This window comes from Aedes albopictus, chromosome 3 (genome assembly GCF_035046485.1).
Source record: "Aedes albopictus strain Foshan chromosome 3, AalbF5, whole genome shotgun sequence".
Taxonomy (NCBI): domain Eukaryota; kingdom Metazoa; phylum Arthropoda; class Insecta; order Diptera; family Culicidae; genus Aedes; species Aedes albopictus.
Window position 1 is genome coordinate 304042945 of NC_085138.1, and position 21197 is coordinate 304064141.

A 21197-nucleotide genomic window follows, 5' to 3' on the forward strand; every position below is an offset into this window, starting at 1 on the left:
TCATTACGAGATTCCTCCTTTAATTCCTTTAGGGATTCCTGAAGGAATTCCCTCAGGGATTCTAACAGAAATTTCTCCTGGGATTTTGCATGGTATTCCTCAGAGAAATTTTCGAACGACTTTCTGGAGGAATACCAGGCGGAGTCCTTGAATAAATCTCTGGAGGATTTTTTTTTAAGAATCCTTTGAGAAATCTCTGGAGGAATCCCTGGAGTAATCTTCTGAGGAATCCATGAAATAATCTCTTTGGCGGAACCCCTGAAAGAATTCATAGAGGAATCCTCGATGCAATCCCTGGAGGAACCCTTGCAAGAATCCCTGGAGAAATCCCCTATGGATTCCCTGAGATAAACCACTTAAGATATTCCTGAAGGAATTTCTGGCGGAACTCCTTAAGGAATTCCTGGAGGAATCCTTTGAGGAATCTCTAAAGGAATCCATTAAATTATCCATTTGGAATCCCTGGAGGCATCCTTGAAGGAACTCCTGGAACAGTTTCTGTAGGAATCCCTGGAGAAACCCCCAAGAATTCCCTGAAGTAACCCGTGGAGTAATCTCTGAAAGAATCCCTGAAGGAGTTATTGCTGTATTCTCCGGAGGAATCCTGGAGGAGTCCCTGAAAGACTTTATGGAGGATTCCCTGAATAAATCCTGTAGAAATCCCTGAAGGAATTTCTGGAAGAATCCTTGGAGGAATTCCTGAAAGAATTTCTGGAGGAATTCCTTGATGAGTCCATAAAGGAATTCTTGGAAGAATTCAAGAAGATTCCTGGAGGAATCCCTGAAAAATTCCTGGAGGAGTCTCTGAAAGAATTTCTGCGGGAATCCATGAAGGAATTCCTGGATGAATCCCTGAAGGAAGTCTTGGAGGAATGTTTGAAGGAATTCCTGGAGGAGTACCTGAAGGAATTTCGGAAGAATCTCAGCTGGAATTCCTAGATAAATCAATGAATCTTAAGGAATTCCTGGAGAAATCTCTGGAGCAATTCCTGGAGGAATCACTGTAGTAATTTTTTGATCAATCCCTGAAGGAATTCTTGGAGAAATCCAAAAAGGAATTCCTGAAGGAATCCCAGAAAAATTCCTGGAGGAATCCCTGAAGGAATTCCTGAAGGATTCCCTGGAGCAATTCCTGAAGGAATGTTCGGAGTATTTTTTGGAGGAATTCCTAAAGGAATCCGTGGAGGAATCATGGAGAAATCTTTGAAGGAATTCCTGGAGGAGTCCCTGAAGGAATTTCGGAGGAATCTCTGATGGAATTCCTAGATGAATCAATGAAGGAATTCTTGAAAAACTTCCTGGAGGAATCCCTGAAGGAATTTCAGGAGGAAACTCTGGAGCAATTCCTGGAGGAATCTCTGTAGTAATTTCTTGATAAATCCCTGAAGGAATTTTCGAAGGAATCCAAGATGGAATTCCTGGAAGAATCTCTGAAAAAAATCCTGGAGGAATCCCTAGAGGAATTTCTGGAGGAATCCCTGAAGGAATTCGTGAAGGAATCTTTGAAGGAATTCCTGGAGGAATCTCTGTCGGAATTCCTGGAGGAGTCCCTGAAGGAATTTTGGAGGAATCTTCAATGGAATTCCTAGATGAATCAATGAAGGAATCCCTGAAAAACTTCCTGGAGGAATCCCTCAAGGAATTCCTGGAGGAATCTCTGAAGGAATTCCGGAAGGAATCTCAGGATGAGTTCCTGGAGAAATATCTGAAGGAATTCTTGGAGGAGTTTCTGAAGGAATTCCTGAAATCACGGCATTTGAACCGTCATATCGAGACTATACAAGAAAATATGTATGTGTTTCCTGTGATTACCCTCCGGAACCGATTACATGTCCTTCAGAGTTATATCTTTTAAGTAAGCCTATAAGAGATTGTAGATCGTACCAATTTTTATTTATAGCGTGTGTCGAATAAAATTTGGAACGACCATGCTCGTGTAAAAAAATGACAGGGCTCATCAGCAAATTTCATTCATCAGACTTTTTTCTGAGATTACCAAAGGTGACAACTGTCACCTGTCAAATTTGTGCTTCCTACTTTTCGCTCCCCTGCGTAGCTCAACAGCTCAGCATGATCCACCTTACGATGGGTTGATGAGCTGCCTGGTTGTTGCAGTTGAACAACTTATCGTGTAGCGTGACATCGATGCGACACCACCGACGTAACTCATCGAACAAACGATTGGAAGCACCCTTGGAGGATTCCCCAGAGAGAACTCTTGGAGGAATATTCTGAGGGAACTCCTGGAAAAATATCTGGAGGGAATTGCTGGGTAATCGTCAGAGGAAACTCCTGGAGGAATTCCCCATCCTCAAAACGATCTTCTGGAGGAATCTCTTGGGGAACTTACGAAAGAATCGCTGGAGAAAATACCCAAAGGAATCTTCGAAAAAAAACTTCTGGGAATACCCAAAAGGATCTCCTGCGGGATTCCCTAAGTGGATACATTTTACGGAATTCCCAAAAAGGTATCCTGGAGGAATCTCCAAAGGAAATTCCTGGCGGAAACCTCAAAACGAGTCCCCGTCGGAATCACCTTCATCATGATTCCTGGTGGAATCTTCAAAAGGAGCTTCTATGGAATCCACAAAAGGAACTCATTACAACAAAGAATTTCTGGCGGAATCTGCAAAGGAAATTCCTGACTGTATTTGTAAAGGGAAATTCTCAAAGAAATTCTGGTGAAAGCCCCTGACGGAATCCCCGGCAAAGTCCCAGACGGATTTGGCTGGAGTTCCTCTATGTTATTTCCGGTGGAATCCTCAGATGGGATTCCCGGTGGAATCCCAAGAAGGTATTACCAGAGGAATGCCAGGAATGAGTTCCCGGTTTCTCATAAGGAGCTCTTAACGGAATCTCCAGAGGAAAACATGGCGGAATCGTCAGAGAGAATTCTTTGCCGAATCTCCAAAGGGAATTCCTGTTCTAAAGGGAAATCCTGTTAAAATCTCAAGACGGAATTCTTGACGGAGTCTCCAGACAGATTTCCTGGCGGAACCTTCAGAGAGAATTCTTTCCCGAATCTTCAGAGGGAATTTCTGTTGGAATTTACAGATGGAATTTCTGGCTGAACCTTCCGAGAGGATTTCAGATGGAATCTCAAGAGGGAGATCCCAGCGGGGTCCTCCAAACAAAATTCCATGACAGAATTCCCGGAGGAATCTCGAGGAAATTCCCAGTCAAATCTCCAGAGGAAACTCTTGGCAGAATCTCTAAAGGGAATTTCCTGCGGAATCCCTAGTGGAAATATCTTACCAAAACCGAAGAGAAAATCCCAAAGGGAATTCCTATTAAAATCAGCTGAAATTAAGCTGAAAGGATACTTGGCTGAATTACCAGGAAGAATTACAATAACATCCGTGAAACATCCAAATCTTTGACGTTTGTTTTGCTACTTTTCAAAAATTGGTTACCTTGATTTTCCATCCAAGCATGCAACATTTGAATTAATCACGCGCATCACGCGCAACAAAAAACTGACAGTGCAACTCATCAAAATTACTCACCAAAGACGTTTGGTGATTTTACCAACACAGCTCTAGTTATCGCTGTTTTAAACTTCTACAGCAGCAGAATTCGGCACCAACATTTCAAAAGGGCGTAACTGCATTTGGAAGTAATACCTTCTTTCAAAGCTGTAGGTCGTACTGCCTCCCTTACACTCAAACCACCGTGGTTGTCGGAAAGAGGAGAGTTCTTCCCATCTGGTACTTGTTGTGAAAAACATGGAAATCATAACACATGATCCACAGCTTTAAAAGAAGGTGATGATTCCAAAAGCAGTTACGCCCTTTTGAAATGTTGCTGTCGAATTGCTCGGTTTCCCTCAGATGAATAAAGCATTTTCTTTGCGCAGGCATACGTCCAGCCCAGCCCCCATTGATGTCTTCAAGGGTGTTATGACCATCAATCCAAGAATGCCTTGCACACCAAGTCTTATCTGACATTCCAAATATCTGACGATGCCTTCCGAAGAGGGTGACTCCTCTTCCCAGGTCAGTGTTCCTAGCAAGAATAGTGCCATCGAGCAGTTCGAACTGCTGAAGTCCAAATTTCTAGCGATACTTGAAGATCGCTTCTTCGGAAACCTGAAGCACGATTGGCGCAGCGGAAGACAGGAACAACAGACCAAGTCTCTGCCATCGTTCGAAAGCCTAAGCGATGAAAGTGGCAGCTATTTGGTTCTGGATGGGAAGAAAATCTCGTTCGACTGGTTCCGGCAGGCTTTGGCGACGAGCAAGTCGGAACCGGAAGCTGCGGAACTACTGCCAAGCGTTGTGTCATCGTCATTGACCGAAGTCGACATAGAAAGTCCGTATTTTGCTGGTACTCCTGAACAAATGGCGCCGCTTTTGCAAGCTGCCGATCGTTTCCATACTCACAGATCGAGAACTAGGGATGGCATGAGGGACAGATTGCTGGTGGAAGATAAGGCTTTCGAGAAGGAAACAATGGGCTGGAAGTTCCAGCGCCATTCCAAGCTAGCAACTCAGCTTGATCCACACTATCGGAGTGAGATCTCGTATCGACCCAGAATTCGGAACTTCACCAGGGTAGATGCCATCCACAAACTACGAGATGCTTCGCGTAACCAGTTTGAAACGTACTACCGGCAGGAATACCTGTTCGAGAAAACCGAAGTTCAGAAGGCGGAGAAACAGTATCATCAGCAGTTACATGAACGGTGCTCGGAAATGATTCAAGCGCTGCGGGCAATCCGACAACAGAGGTTCAGCCAATCGATGCGCGTGATGGACAAAGTGAAGCCCTGCTACGAGGAAACGGCGCGTGTGGAGAAGGAGCTCCGGGACCGGCAACGCCAGATGGTTGGACTTTGGAACAAAGTTATCAAGCTGGAGAGCATATGGGTACGGCGACTCAAGTTTCAGAACTTTTTGTATTTGATAATGCCTAAGGTTTGGCGAGAGGAGCACGATTGGATTCACATGAATGAGGATGGGAAGCTTGAGGGATATCCCGAGTCTATTGCCAATAGAGATATGGCGAACCTGAGAAATCTAGACGGAAAGAACGACATTTGGGCGGTGAAAGAGTTCTTCGAAAGGGAGTATGTCGATAAGGCGAAGCCTGTGCATGCTGCATTTGAGACTACCGAAAGTTTGCTGGAAGGAACGGCGGAACTGGATGTGAACTCAATGACTTTGCTGAATCGGCTGAATATGCTAAATTGGGTGAAAGTTGATGCTGAGAAAGAAACGAAGGATGTTCTGAACAATTACAATAAATTAATTGGGAATTTACGGTATTCCATTCAAGATTTGCTAGCCAAGAAGGAAAGTTACGAAAGGCGTTCAGCAGAACTGAAAGCAGTTTTTCACGAATGGATAAATGATCCTCTGCGAGAATCTATCGGAAGCGAAAGAAATAGGAATGTCGAAACTCTACTGTACGTCCTTTACAAGAACCTGCTGCCGTTGGACCAACGACAAAATGCTCTGCGTTTTTCAGGACCGGAGAGTTTCAGTTACGTTTTCAACCAGATCATGCAGCTTTTGTCGGAATTTGATAAAATTCCTCCGGAATTAATCAAATCCTCGGAGAAACGGGTCCGGTTTGTGCACATGCGGAAGATAAAGGCAGCCCAGCGGGCAGCAGAGGAAGACCATCGCCATAAGTTGCTGGCGATTCAGCTGAAACGAAGTTTGGCACCTCCATACGTGAAACCTCCTCGCAAGGGTAAGCTACCCCGGTCAAGACTCAAGATGAAACCAGAACCAGAAGTGATAATTCCTTCGACGGAAACCAAGTTGGATCGCATCTTCAAACTTGGCTTTGGAGAGCACGCAAAACTGAGTGATGTCGAGCGGAAGAACTTGGAGATAGACATGGTTTATGGAAATTTCTGTTCGGTTAGATTTGAGCAGTATCTTCGATCGATTGGCTATGAACCGGAGTATGACTTCGTCAGCATGGTGGAACAACGTGACGGACCAGAGACGAGATTCTTCAAGCGCAAGGAGCTCATTCCGCTGGTACTTACTCGGTTGAAAAGATGGGAAAACTATCAAGAGAAGCTCAAGCAAAAACTTCTACAGATGGATGGCTGAATTTTCTTACAATGTTGTTTTAATAAACTTTTAGAGTCACTCACTTAATTTTCAAACCTCCTAGTCTAAGCCGAATACATTTTAGATTGGGTGATTTTTCACAAGAAGGTTCCCCTATTCTAAAAAAAACATTTACTTACATGCAACGGCGTATTGCCCTGTGTATCCCTGTTGTTGATGTTGGCTCCTCCTTCAATCAGCTTTTCCAGAATATTCGCCTCGGCGTACAAACAAGCCAAGTGTACGGCCGTTTGTCCATGTTCGTTCTTGGAATCGATGTTCTTGTACCCGCATTTGATCATCTCTGACACCACCGTGTAGTTGCTGTTCTCCGTAGCCCTATGCAGCAGATTCTCCTTCCCGTGGCTCCGGACGTCGTGCGGTGGTGGTCCACTTTGGCAGATGGTTTGCAGTCGCGTTACCAGCCCATTGGAAGACTCCCGGTAGTGTTCGATCAGCGAGTCCAACCCGTGGATGGGCATGTGGTCGTCGATCGAAAAGAAGGCATCATCTCCGTGCCGGCGGATCTGATAGTGTACTACCTCGTCTTGGAACAGCACCGACAGGACGAAATCACCCTCGGAGGAGGTACTTTCTCGCACCATGAAGACGCCATTGCCGCCCTCTGTAACAGAAATGAGAAGAAGCGGATTATAATTTATGGACATAGGTACAGGTCGGACTCGATTATCCGGGGGTTCAATTAACCGGGGGCCCGATTATCCGGGGCTCGATTATCCGGCAAAAATGGCTCGATTATCCGGGAAAAAGTTTGTTTATGCTTTGTTTACAAGATTTAAGATTATAATATGTCAAAAAATGTGATAAACATCAAATACAACACCTGAAAATTGGATTTAACCCATTTGAAAACTGTTTTTATTGTTTCACATTTTTCAATGAAAATTTCATTTTCAAAAAACATGGTTATAATAATAGTTTAGGCACTAAAACGTCATGTATGTTAGCTTCTATGTTTAACGAACAGTTTTTGATTGAAGAACATCAAAAATAAAAGAAAAGAAGCATGGCTCGATTATCCGGGGTGAAATAATTTTGAAGTCACCCGGATAATCGAGTCCGACCTGTATTATGTAGGGGTTAGAAGAACAATGAACACCCGGGCGAAATGGACATCTTTGTTTTCGTCGAAACCTTGATGGTATTGTAAGCAGTATCCCTAGAACAAGAACTTACATTTATTTTAGCCTTGATTGTGAGATTCTCTAACCGTCCAGAATATGGGTACCGCAAGGTACTTTGTTTTGAATGCATTCTCTACCAGTCTGACCTTTACTGCTTCGCGTCCGCGAAGCTCACAAACTGACCGGATTTTGTGAAATTCGAACCCAGGCTTTGGAGCCCGGCTCGTCGCCTTACACATTCCAGAGCGATTTTGAACAGTAAGCACCTTGTCGCAGTCCGCGACGAGAATCGAATGAACTGGATAAATAGTTCACGGAGTCTTGTTGAGGAATGGGGTTTGACCAGGCTTGTTAATTTTCACTAACATGTAATGGATGTTGCTGGGGCTCCTAAAACGTGATCTAGGGTGAGGCGACGTCCGAATACCTACTACGCCAATACCCTCACTCAATCGGTCAATCTAAGGCCTCGGTACAGCTTTTCCAGATGTACCGCGTCCACCGGTTTGGTGAACAAATCCACAAAGTTGGGTTTCTGCACTTACATGCTTCATCGCTACTCGTCCGTTGGCAATGCGGTCCCTGATGAAGTGATGCATGATGTTCATAAGCTTTGATATTTTGCTTTCGAAGTTTTTATGACATGCCATGATTGTTCTCGAAGTGTTCCGTCGGAGGAACAGCACAGGACCGGTAGCTCGATGGGAAGGAGGGACACTTAGCCTTCAGAAAGGCTGTGGCTTCCACTGGGGAGGAAAAGGCGGTTTCACACTAAAACTACTTAACTATATTTCTCTTGATACGTGTGTTCAGATCGGGGTTTGAATAAAGACTGTTTTCTTGGTTGCGCGCGCACTCTTTGAAGGATGGGTAGAGACTGTATGGGGGAAGGAAATTTCCTTGCATGCGCTACGCTGTGGTGATGGTGGAATCTTCCGTACATAGGCTATGGTACGATGGTTCGGGCGTTGTCAGCTGCTGGCACATAAGGACATGCCGTTCAGGCGTGATTGGTTGGTCGGTCGATCCTCGTGCATGCTCGATCACGTTGTCGCTCGGTCGGTGGGACAGGCACACAAACGACGTGGTGTGTGTAAGGATGATAGGGTGGTTGTTAGTAAATTACTCGCGGCGACTCGAGGTTAGTTTGGTTGGGGAGATGAGGACAAATTCTAAATGGGTCTTCGCGTTGGGAGCGAACATACTCCCCGGCCGGAAAAGGTGGAAACATGTTAACTTACTTGGATGGCTTGGACATGGAGGCAACTTCTCATGGAGACTTAGGAAAACCAAAAAAACCAGGAAACTTCAAGGGCATGATTACAGGTATCTTCAAAGGAAGGACAGGAATAAGGAACTTGCAAATGGTTTTTAGGAGGATTCATCATACACGAGGGTTTTTAGGACAGGAAACATAAGACAACTTAGGAAACTTCTTAGGTGGACTTGCTGACTTCAAAACTGGACATGGACTTGATTCTTGGGGAAGGCTTGCTGTAAACTTGGGTAAACACACTTTCTATGCAGGTTATGGGGGCATCACTTCATGTCTTCATGTCAGGAGGAAAGTTCAAGACGTGGGAAACTTCTTCTATGGACTTCAAATAGCAGAGAGGGAACTCATGTTCTGGAGGAGAATTGTTGTGGACTGTATATGGATATCAAGGAACTTGTGAACATGGGTTTTATTCAAAAATTGTCAAATTAGTTCGATTTAGCAAAGGTACTTGATCTAAAGGAAAGGCATCAGGAGGGGATTCAAAATAGGAAAATTAGGAGACTTAACTTGGCTGGATTTTTCGACTTCAGGATTGGAGGTTTCAAACTTATTTGGGTTGGGTTTACTTTGCATACAGAGGAGCGCATCATAACACGTTGAAAGGCAAAATTCAGTCAGGTGGGATTTCTAAAAGAGGCATATCAATGTTCAACGGCAATTTAGGAAAGGCACTTTTTTTAGCAGGGTCTTCATCTTCGGAGGAACGAAATCACCAGGCAATCAGGTTTCGGGTTATGGTTTGGATTCTAGATTATTTGGAGATTCAAGGGACTCAAACTTCACAGGGAACTATTTCATGGGATGGAATTTCATTCAGGGCTAGGCAAGGACAATCAACAATAAGGAATGCAACATAGGTACGGAATGACAACTCAATGACGGTAGAGGAAGGCAACTTTGTTAATATGTTAGGGTTTTCAACAGAGGACTGGGGAAACCACATGAAGCCAGGATAGGAAATACACACACCACAGATCGTTCGCTTGCTCACCTGTGGCATCTTGCTTGACTTCCTTCGGGTCGTTAGGTGGACGCGTTCGGGACACGCGCTCTGGGATGGCTTCGCTGGGTCGGTATCGCTTGGATGGTCCATCGGGTGGCTTCCTCGGCCACGGGTCGGAACGGAGCTGCTTGCATTCACCAGTCGGGCTGACCGGCGGCGGATCCAGTGGTGGATGGTTTACCGTCGAAAACACCACGATCCACTTCTTCTTCTCGGGAGGTTCCTTCACTACCGGAAGGGTTCCGGCTATCTTCGGGCTTGGGAGTCGTTCTTCTAGGCTCTGGATTCGCTTGAGTGCCGAACGGATTCCGGCTGTCGTTGGAGGTAGCTTCTTGGTTGGATACATCTCGATCTTCGGAATAGGCTTCGCAATTCGTTGGATGCCGGCTGACATCACAGGAAGGAGCACCGGCGGGATCACTGTAGGAGTGCCGGTTGACATCAGGCTTGACTCGGACACCGGACGGGTTACGGCAGGCTTCGGGACGGGTTTGTCCACTGGACGGCTTCCAGCGAACTTCAGCGGTGGCTTGGTTACCGGACGGAGACCGGCTGACACTACGAAGGGCTTGGCTGCCGGACTGTTACCGGCGGACATCACGATTGGCTTCACCACTAGACTGGTTCCAGTGGACTTCAGAAACGGCTTGGGCTTGATCATCGGACTGGTGCCGACGAGCTTCAGGAACGTCTTGGCCATCGGGCAGGTACCGACGGACTTCCAGGACAGATTGACCACCGAACAGGTACCGATGGCTATCATGATGGACTTCGTCACCGGACGGGCACCGGCGGACGTCAGAACTCGCTTTCGCACTGGACTGGTACCAGTGTGTTTCGGAAGTGGCTTGAACACCGGACAGGAACCGGTGGGCATCTGGTAGGACTCGACCATCGGACGGGCACCGACGGACTTCAAATTCGGTCTGGTTGCCGGACACGAACCGGCGGGCTTGAGAGCGGAATTGTCTACTGGACTGCTTCCAGCGGACATCGGAACTAGCTTGACCATCGGACTGGAACCGATGGACATCGGATCGGACTTGCCCACCGGACTGGTTCCAATGGACATCGGAATCGGCGTGGCTACTGGAAGAAGACCGGTAAACATCGTGGGCGTCTTGACCGTCGAACGGGTATCGACGGTTGGCTTGACTACCGAGCTAGTACCGATAGACGGTGGGCGCAGGATCGGCTTGTTCACTGGACAGGCACCAGCGGACATCAGAAGTGGCTTGTCTACCGGACGGGAATCGGAAGACATCTGAGAGGACTTGACCACCGGACGGGAACCGATGGGCATCAGGTTGGCTTTAACCACCGGTCGAGAACCGGCAGGCATCTCGTGCGACTTGAGCACCGGACGGGAACCGGCAGACATCTTGGACTTCTTGACCGCCGAACAGGTATCGACGGTTGGATTGACTACCGGACTGGTACCGATAGGCGATGGAGGCAGGATAGGCTTGTCCACTGGACTGGCACCAGCGGACAACAGGAGTGGCTTGTCCACCGGACGGGAACCAGCAGACACCTGGATGGAATTGACCACCGGACGGGAACCGGCAGGCATCTCGTTGGACTTGACCATCGGACGGGCACCGATGAGCATCTTGGTTGGTTTGACCGTCGGACTGGAACCGACGAACATCATATCGGAGTTATTCACCGGACGGGTACCGATAGAATTCTTGGTCGTCTTGGCCGCCGAACGGGTATCGACGGGCATCAGGGCGGAATCGACCACCGGACTGGCTCCGGTAGACCTTAGGATCGGATTGGTTGCCGAATGGGATTCGGTCGCACGCTGGAACTGCTGGGGTACCGGATGGGAACCGGTCGTAGACTCGAACTGCGGGGTTACCGAACGGGATTCGGCCACGAACTGCAGCTTCTGGTATACCGGATAGGAACCGGTCGTAGACTGGAACGGCTGGGATACCGGAAGGACACCAGTCAGGTTCTGTTGCGGTTGGAATGTTGGAAGGGAACCGGCCTTACACTGGAGCGATGGGGCTACTGACCGCAACTGTTGGGGTACCGGAAGGAGACCGGTCGGACTCTGTTGCTGCTGGTATGCCGGGAGGAAACCGGCATTGCACTGGGGCGGCTGTGGTGCCGAGAGGGATCCGGCCTGACTCTGGGACACCGGAGGCAATCCGGTTGGCTTCGGGATTCGCTTCGGCATGGGATGGAATCCTGGTGGCGGTCGGAACGGCTCTAGCACCGTATGGAATCCGGTAGGAATCGGAATCGTCAGCTTCGGATGTACTCCAGTTGGGTTGAATGGAATTCGGAACGGGTTCACCACCGGGTTGGTTCCAGAGGGCGCTTTGCTTGACGTCGGTGTCTTGGGATCTCCGGATGGAATGTCGACAAACTTGGATGGCTCGTTGCCGACAAGGAAGTCCTCCTGGCTCGTCGAAGGATTCTCGAATGCAACGGTTGTCACCTTTTCTTCACGCTTGACTGCTTCTTCGGCCGGTAGGGCTGCCAACTCAGGAATAGTGACCTTGACGAAATCACTCTCGGATGGGACCTCGGCCGGTCCACGCAAAGGCGTCTTCTTCTTGGGGGAATCTTCGCCGCAGCGCGGCTTCGCAGTCTGGATTGGATTGGTAACATTCGTACTCACCATTTTCTCTTTCGGCAAAGACGTGCGTGGCCTCTCCATCACGTCAGGATTCGGAACGGGCTGTTCCGTCGTTGGACTCGGTGACTGACTTCTTCGAGGAGAAGGACCGAGCCAGTGTGGTACAGTGGTCGCCACAAAGCAGCTGGATGACGACTTTCGCTTGTTAAACCTGTCACTGGTGGTCGGGCAGGAAATCAACAGGGTTTCCACCAGAACGCAAGCCTCGTTGTGGATATCTTCGAATCGCCAGAAATCCTCATCTAGCTCATCGAATCGGTCGTTTGGGAGTGCTGACAAAAGTTGACCATACACTCTTTGGTATTCTTGATAGTGGCACTGGAGTTCACGTTCAAACTTTTTCACTCGCAAGTAATCAGGTTGGATACCACTGTCACATCGGATCTGTTCTTGAATCTTTTTCACACTTGCCTCAACGTGGCTACGTTGGGCGAACAGCATTTTCACTTCAGCCATTCTTGGGGTTGGGAACCGCTAGTGATTGGGAACCACTACACACGCGCGCGATTCATTTTCGAGAGGAATGGTTCGGACTTCTTCTTCTTTTCACTTCTCTTATGTTTTGGGAAACGCAGTCTCTTTCTCTCTGCCAGAGAAAGCCACGGAAAATCACTTAAACACTGGTATCGAACTACCGGGGCAGGAACACAAGCAATCCCCTCGGTGGGAAAGCTTTATGCTATCGGCGATAGCAATGGAAGGGAATTGTCCCAATCGGCTGATTGGCGACAACACAGCCGCGGTTGCAGCTTCACAGGGCACTGGATCCTTTATCCGGTTCGCTAGGACCAAATGTTCCGTCGGAGGAACAGCACAGGACCGGTAGCTCGATGGGAAGGAGGGACACTTAGCCTTCAGAAAGGCTGTGGCTTCCACTGGGGAGGAAAAGGCGGTTTCACACTAAAACTACTTAACTATATTTCTCTTGATACGTGTGTTCAGATCGGGGTTTGAATAAAGACTGTTTTCTTGGTTGCGCGCGCACTCTTTGAAGGATGGGTAGAGACTGTATGGGGGAAGGAAATTTCCTTGCATGCGCTACGCTGTGGTGATGGTGGAATCTTCCGTACATAGGCTATGGTACGATGGTTCGGGCGTTGTCAGCTGCTGGCACATAAGGACATGCCGTTCAGGCGTGATTGGTTGGTCGGTCGATCCTCGTGCATGCTCGATCACGTTGTCGCTCGGTCGGTGGGACAGGCACACAAACGACGTGGTGTGTGTAAGGATGATAGGGTGGTTGTTAGTAAATTACTCGCGGCGACTCGAGGTTAGTTTGGTTGGGGAGATGAGGACAAATTCTAAATGGGTCTTCGCGTTGGGAGCGAACACGAAGATTACGACTGTATCCATTGGTCGCTTCAGATAGAAATCTTCCAGTACTCTTGACAACCGGGTTACTTCCGAAACATCAGAACTCAAGGACACGTAGCCAGAGGAAGTGGTTCACCTAGGCTGAACCAAACGTCAAATCCACTTTTTCTTTTAATAGAGGCTCTATGAAAAGAAAAAGTGGTTCTGACATTTGGTTCATCCAAGGCGTCGATGCTTGTCGATGCTCGCTTCTTGAGAAAGCTCCATGGAGTTCCTCGACCGATCGTACTCCAGCTCTATTCCTTGGAAACGGCTGATTTCTCCACAGTCCGTCATTTTGAACGTCAGAACGTGAGCTTTCTTCAGATTTACGATCGTTTCAAGCTTCCGTCCACCAATAAGCAGGTCGTCTACATTAGGCCTGTCCACCTTTTCAAAAATGTTCTCTGATTCTCAAGTCCACCCCCATATTTTGATTGGCATCCTAAAAAAAGTAACTGGTCAAAATTTCAGCCAAATCCATTGAAATTAAGAGGTGCATCAAATCAATTTTGTGTTTTTCGACTATTTTTAAACTTTAAAAAATCATAACTACACTAAAACTTGTCAAAACCTTATTCTTTCGGCAGAAATTGAAAGCTATACTTGTTTGCTACAACTTCTCCGAACAACGTGTGCCAATAAAATTGAAGGAAACATGTGTAATTATCACATTTGTAATCAGAAAAACCTCAAAAAGTTGATTTTTTGATAGATTTCGTTCTGGAACACCCTAATATACGTAATAAGTTTGATATTTTAAAACGGCATCATATTCTCTCATGTTTTTTGGTAATTTGCTTCTTTGACACCAATGCTGTAGGAGTTGAGCAAAAAATATCAAAATTCGGGAAAGCCAAATGTGGCCTTAAAACTAGCTTTTTGGAGGCAATCACGCTGTGGCGCGAAATTGTGCTGAACGTAGTAGCTTTGCTTCCTTGTAGTTTGCCTTGGCTACCCCCTACCGCGGGTGATAACAAACAAGCGTGATGACAGGTGACGCGATGCCACTTTTTGCGCGCCAAAGCGTGATTACACCCAAAAATCTAGTTTTTAGGCCATATTTGGCTTTCACGAATTTTAGTAATTTTTGCTCAACTCCTACAGCATTGGTGTCAAAGAAGCAAATAACCAAAAAACATTGGAGAATATGATGCCGTTTTGAAAAATCCAACTTATTACGTATATTAGGGTGTTCCAGAATAAAATCTATCAAAAAATCAACTTTTTAAGGTTTTTCTAATTACAAATGTGATAATTACACATGTTTCCTTCAATTTTATTGGCACACGTTGTTCAGAGAAGTTGTAGCAAACAAGTATAGCTTTCAATTTCTGCCGAAAGAATTAAATTTTGACAAGTTTTAGTGTAGTTATGATTTTTTGAAGTTCAAAAATAGTCGAAAAACACAAAATCGATTTGATACACCTCTTAATTTCAATGGATTTGGCAGAAATTTTTACCAGTTACTTCTTTTAGGATGCCAATCAAAATATGGGGGTGGACTTGAGAATCAGAGAACATTTTTGAAAAGGTGGACAGGCCTAGTCTACATAGAGGATGATGTACACCTCGTATCCTGGTACTACCCGCACGTAGAGGCAGTAGTCGTGTAGTGATCGGTAGAATCCCAGACTCAGCAATCGATGGTTGAACCTCGTACCAGCATTTCAAGGATTTTTTTGAGTACGTATAGCTGCTTCAGCAAACGACACACTGTATTAGGTGATGCTGTCACACCATCGTAAATGATCGATCATGTAGGTAATTCTTCTTTCAGGTCTTCGTGCAAGAACGCCATCTTCGTCCATTTTATGGAAGTGGAATCATTGTTGCACACCAGCCGCGAGAACCGGTTTGATGGTGACTAGTCTTGCAACCGGAGCGAATGGCTCCTTGTAGTCGATTACAGCCTTCTTTATGAATCCTTTCACCACCAGTCTTGCCTTGTGTTTGACCACATTTCCAGACGCATCAGTTGAAACACCCATTTCGATTTCAGAGGCTCCACTCTCTTCGGGCAGTTCGAAATTTGCCAGACCTTGTTCTCCTCCATGGAATGGAGGCAGTCATCCACATGGCTCTATCAACACGCTTGGCCATCTCGTTACAGAATTCAGGCACATCTTCTTCTTCTTTATGGCTCTACGTCAACACTGGGACTTGGCCTGCCGCGCCTCAACTTCTTCTTTGAGCGCTTCCACAGTTATAAATTGAAGGGATTTCTTTGCCTGCCATTGCATGAATTTGTATATTGTGAGGCAAGGACAATGATACACTATACCCAAAGAGTCGAGAAAATTTTCAGGCACATCTGCAGAAATCAATTAATCAGAAGCAGCTCTGCTACGGTTAAGTAATCAAGCAATGATCCCTTTCCCATTCTTGCTCAAGCGGGAAGTATACAGTCAACGGGACATCGTCTTTTTGTCTTATCGAAGCGTCCGGAAAACACGACTCATCAAACTTGACGTCTTCAGCACTCGTTACGTTGCGTGCCACCGGGTTCCACAAGCGGTATCCGTTGTTGGAGGCATACCCAATCATGACCATTTCTTTGCTTTCGTGCATAGCTGCTTCGGACCACAACTGCGTCGATACCTTGGATTGGATAAGCACGGAACGATTTTTTTCTACTCAGTTGAACCTCTTCCTTGACCTCTCCGCTACGCCATTCTGTTTGGGATGTACGCGACGCTACCGTCATCTCTAGCTGGATGCTTCTCCATTGTAGAACTGCATCAGTTTCGTGAAACAGTACTACCTTGATCGATCGTCATTCTTGAAATAGCATTTCCCAGCATGGCAGATGATGCTGTTGCTACACATTCTTGAAACTTCTCGAATACGCCAGATTTTTGCTTCAGCAAGTATATCTTGCAGAAATGGATATGGTATTCGGTGAAACTAGTGCACCGTGAACCCCGTAAATCCCATGGCTATCGGCCGATCGGTCCGCAAACATCATAATGAATCCGCTCCAGGGGCCGGCAAGCCCTGCCTAGATCGTGTTCCTTTGAACGGTTCTCGGCATTGTTTGGCTTGTACGCAGGCGTCACAGAAATCGATCTTGCTTGCCTTTCCGTCCATAGCTTTCAGCATACCTTTACGGGCCATGGTCTCCAATCCGCGTTGGCTAATATGCACGAGTTGACGATGCCATGGGTTTCCGATTGCTACTTCGCAGTGATTCGTCTTTGCTTCCTCCAACGACAGCTGATGCTCGGCCTTCTCGGAGGTGCTTGGTGGCCGTTTTTCTTCAAGACTGCTAAACTTCAAGCGAACAGGATATCAACCATCTTCCTAACAGATTCTCTCATAGTTCCGGAACGTAGTGGACATTTTTACAGTTGCACTGTTTTTCTAAATTATTGTTTATCGCATTGATTTCGCTGATTTGTTCAGCAAGCATGGTTTGTCCTTCTTTTGCAACCTTGATCTCTACGCGTCTGATCATCTACTTCAAAACAACGAAAACAGCTTTCTCGCCGTCTAGCCTTCCGGACTCGACCAGGCCTGCTCCGCAACGTGAGCATCGGCCATAAAACTGACTGCATTCATCTTCGCTGATTTGCTTTCCGATGGCGACAATCCTTCATATGACCATGGCGTCCGTTTTTATGTCACTGTTTGCTCCTTCTTCGAATCCTCCTTGGCATTCCAAATGGTGACCGCTCTGAGTTCTCCCATTCCGAATGGTCGGCTTTCTTGTGAATAGGGAAGATTATCCCTTCCTTCCACTCCACCGGTAGCTGTTCGATTTCCCTTTTTCTTCTTCTTTATGGCTCTACGTTCCCACTGGAACCTGGCCGGCCTATCTTCAACTTAGTGTTCTTTGAGCACTTCCACAGTTATTAATTGAAGGGCATTTTTTACCTGCCATTGCATGAATTTGTATATTGTGAGGCAAGGACAATGATATACTATACCCAAGCAGTCGAGAAAATTTCGTCGACCGGAACGGGAATCGAACCCGCCGTCTCCTGATCAGCGATCCATAGCCTTAACCACTAGGCTAACTGGAGACGCCTGTTCGATTTCCCATATCCCCTGACTATCAACCGGTGCGGTGCAGACGGGTGGCCACCTTATCTAGGTCCATCTTAATGAGTTCAGCTGCGATACAAGAAGGATTTTTTGTGAAGGTTCTAAGCATGGCCTGATACCCCTCCCCTCCCCCTCTGGAAAGCGGTGCTTCCATACAACTGACTTTGCCGGGGACGTCCCTATAAAGCTGAATGTCAAAAAACACAGTAGGCAGGCAGAACGACGTTTGCTGGGACAGCTAGTAACCAATAAAAAGGAATCACAAGCTGGAAAAGTTCGAGAACCCCTGGTGTATATACTCGAATTTAAGGTTGACTTTCATTACGAAATCCCGATTGTTTTTGATTACCGTATGCGTGATAATGTTTGCACCATCGTACAAATAAGGTACCCATATCACCCATATCAGGTTTTTATTGCATGCACGTAAGCTCTAACTCATATCACAGTAGGTTGCGAATAAAAAAAATCCGATTTCTTAAGTTTAAAATTGGCACCATGAAGGAATGGCAGCGGTAGTCGGGACTTGTCCACGCGCAAATGTTAAAAAAGACATTTCAGGAGTGTTCAGGAGAACCGTAAAACGGTCTTAGACCGAAAAAAAGCAAGGGCAACTATTCCCGAAGGGTTCCACTGGTCGTCCAAGGTTAACATGGATTAAGGAGGCTATCGCTGCCACCAAAAAGAAGATATGTGTTAATTATATGGGCTCAATGAGAAAAATGGCAAAGAAACGCGAAATCAGCGACTAAATGGCATGGCATATCGAAAAGGAAAATTACGGTGGCCTTAATGATCTTTTGACCATAGAAATAAAACTTACATTATTACCAATGGCATCCAGGAGCTACGAATAGCGCCATATAGGAAAGTCTTGAATTTACTCGAACGCAACATCTGTTTTTTTCGATTTCCGAAAAACTATCGATCCGTGCCAAATTCCAGAATCAATAGTTATATTAACTTTTGTTTATGTGTCAATGTCTACACCATAAGGCAATGTCAAAATAAAAAAAATAAACTCAAAAATTGTTAATCTTGACTTTGACACTACCACGGACACTTGTCGACATTTGCGCGTGGACAAATCACGAGCTAGATTGCCACTTAGTCATTATGCAAGTGTTAAACTAAGAGTCTGTGTCAATTGGCGAATTAAAATTAATTTTTACTAAAATTTGACAGTTCAACACTTAAACTTGACAGTTCTCCTAAGGAAATAATTACACTAGTTTACAGCATTTTTGAACTCGGTAAGCTGATGATTGTTTTTGGTGTAGAATCATGCCCTGAGTACGAAAACGCGAAGGAAAAAAATTACAGTAGAGCAGAATTTTTTTCGACTTTCCATACAAGGTTGATGATTTGAAATCGATTTTTGTTCTATTTTTAAGCAAAGTCGCTCACTCCACACATCTCATTCTCCGTAATCAATGCTCCGATTGAGCTGAATTTTTTACTGTAACTCGCCTACATATGATATGTCAAAAAAACGTTGAGAAAGAATTTTTAAATTATTTTTTTCTTATTGAAAAAAATACATTTCTTCATATATTTTGAAAATTTTGCTAAAATTTAAGGAGATCGTCCCCAAAACTCGCCAATATCTTGAATTTCATCAATCTGACGCAAAACCTGCATTCAGATGATCGAATGGTATTGTGTTCAGCTCTTAATTTATGGAAAAAGATTTAAAATTGGTTGAACAAAACGCAAGATATTGGAATTTTATTAAATTCCTTATTTTAAAAAGTTGTTAAACTCGATATTGAGCTAAAATTCAAAAACTGCTCTACTTTAAATTTTTTGAAGGTCGGTTTCGAAATCAGCGCTTAATTATGCTTCAAAAATTTTGGTCGTTGACAGAAGTTCACGACTTTCGTTTTATTTTGTAAACTTGTGTTATCTAACTGTCATGTTTAAGTTATTATTATTATTATTATTTATTTACGACACTTCACACCAAAAGTGCATTCGTGTCGGGCCATTTCAAATACAATTATAACTATAAATTTGATTTTTTTCTTTGATCTCGTGATCACTTTCCACGTCGAATCGGAATCCGGAGCACTCTGATTGCATGATCGCTTGGCAATATTTTCAGCTTCTGTTCCATTGGTTGACTCGGTTGACAACCGCCGCTTCGCAGAATCAGTCTCCGGGGATACATCCTTTCCGTTCTCACAGTCGTTGTTTGCAGAGTCGATGTTTTCGTCACCGTCACCGTCGTCATTATCGCCGCCGTCACTATCGGATCTAACCGCTGCTGCTTCAATTGAATCGCACTGGTCGCTCTTCTGTTCCTTGACCAAGCTGGATGATGGTTTTTGTTGCTGTTGTTTTGTTCTATGGGACGCTGATTGATCGCTATTGTTAGGGTAGCTGACGTACGTACTGTGGCTGTTCACGGTGATGTGCGACGGTATCGGTTTATCCAACCTCATTCGAACAACACGCACACCGTTCGGTACTCCCGAGAAGAAGTTCTTCCACACTTCATTGTAAATAGAGATTACTCTCCCGTATTGTTGCAAATGGTCAGCGATGATATCGTTGCACATTTGCGGCGGAAGATCGTGAATTCTCACCGTCGTTGTAGGGCCATCCACGTATACCGGAATGTAATATTTTACACCCTCAAGTACAAAGCAGTGCCGCAGATGATGAAGTTTTTGTAGCCTTGGAGCTACGCCTGGATCGTTCATCTCGATGAACAAGCAGTTTTTGATATTGTGGATCTGAATGCTCCTAACATCAGCCATATCAAGTTTGATATAATGCTTGAGGAACTCCTCCACTTTCTCCAAAGCGGGTCGGTTTGGCAAGACACCGAAATCTACTACCAATGTGTTTTTTCTAAATTGTGCCATCTTGCATCGATGCAAATAGAGCCAAGAGACAATTAAGAGCGTTACAAAAGACGTCCGTCGCGCACGAAGAGCGGTTGTCAACTGTCATGTTTAAGTGAAAATTAATTTTAATTCGCCAATTGACACAGACCCTAAGAAAATCAACACTTTTTATTCACAGCCTACTATGATATGAGTTATAGCTTGAATGCCTGCAAATAAAACTAATACATTGTATGCACAAATAACACTGGAACGTTATTTAACGATGGTGCAAACATTATCACGCATACGGTAGGTGGAAGCAACAAGTATCATCTCATTTTTTTTCTGTTTTTCTTCCGTCGATATTTTTTCTCTAACATTGGTGAGCTCGTTTCATGTTATTTTATTTACTAGTGAATTCTATGTTGTGAAAATCTTCAAACAAATATAATAATAAAATAAGTGAAAGTAGAAAAAACACCATACTGATGTTTTGATCAAATGGATATCGTTCCGGGTGAAACGAGGTCGATGGATTGTGCAAAACTATGCTATTCGCTAGACATGTATGAAAGCTTCTTCAAGCAAGTCTAGCAGAATTTGCTGACTGCATTAAAATACTCGATTGAACTCGTTTAAGTTATATCCATCATCATATACAGCTAGTTGGTTGACCCTATATTGATTATGAAAGCTGGATTTGATTGCTGATATGTATGTCCAAATGGTTAGCTTCTGTTTTATGATGCAAATTTATCAATCTTTTGTTTGAACTTTCTGCCATACTAAGCCATTATATAGAGAGGTGTGTATAT

At 45.3% G+C, this 21197-nt stretch overlaps 3 protein-coding genes and 1 long non-coding RNA gene across 6 annotated transcripts in view; 2 read left to right on the forward strand and 2 right to left on the reverse strand.

The window, feature by feature from the left end:
• LOC134284084 (uncharacterized) overlaps window positions 1-21197 on the forward strand; it is an 816516-nt gene that overhangs the window by 326285 nt on the left and 469034 nt on the right. The gene's annotated exons all lie outside the window — the stretch shown is intronic.
• LOC109418536 (tyrosine-protein kinase Shark) overlaps window positions 1-21197 on the reverse strand; it is a 49732-nt gene that overhangs the window by 12385 nt on the left and 16150 nt on the right. For all 3 annotated transcript variants that reach the window (XM_019692739.3, XM_062842327.1, XM_019692741.3), the window contains one exon: window positions 6209-6693. In XM_019692739.3, coding sequence (XP_019548284.3) covers window positions 6209-6693 — 485 coding nt within the window. The remainder of the gene's footprint in view (window positions 1-6208; window positions 6694-21197) is intronic.
• On the forward strand, window positions 3904-6135 carry LOC115257893 (uncharacterized). Its single transcript, XM_029857873.2, has one exon. It carries the CDS (start codon window positions 3963-3965, stop codon window positions 6066-6068), a length of 2106 nt encoding a protein of 701 aa, XP_029713733.2. The 5' UTR covers window positions 3904-3962; the 3' UTR covers window positions 6069-6135.
• LOC134284076 (uncharacterized) lies at window positions 17542-21194 on the reverse strand. Its single transcript, XM_062842328.1, has one exon. The coding sequence runs from the start codon at window positions 20416-20418 to the stop codon at window positions 19492-19494; it is 927 nt and encodes a 308-aa protein (XP_062698312.1). The 5' UTR covers window positions 20419-21194; the 3' UTR covers window positions 17542-19491.

What these genes read in the sequence shown, in the direction of transcription:
- LOC115257893 (XM_029857873.2), top strand. Translation starts at nt 3,963, where the DNA reads ATGCCTTCCGAAGAGGGTGACTCCTCTTCCCAGGTCAGTGTTCCTAGC.
- LOC134284076 (XM_062842328.1), bottom strand. Translation starts at nt 20,418, where the DNA reads ATGGCACAATTTAGAAAAAACACATTGGTAGTAGATTTCGGTGTCTTG.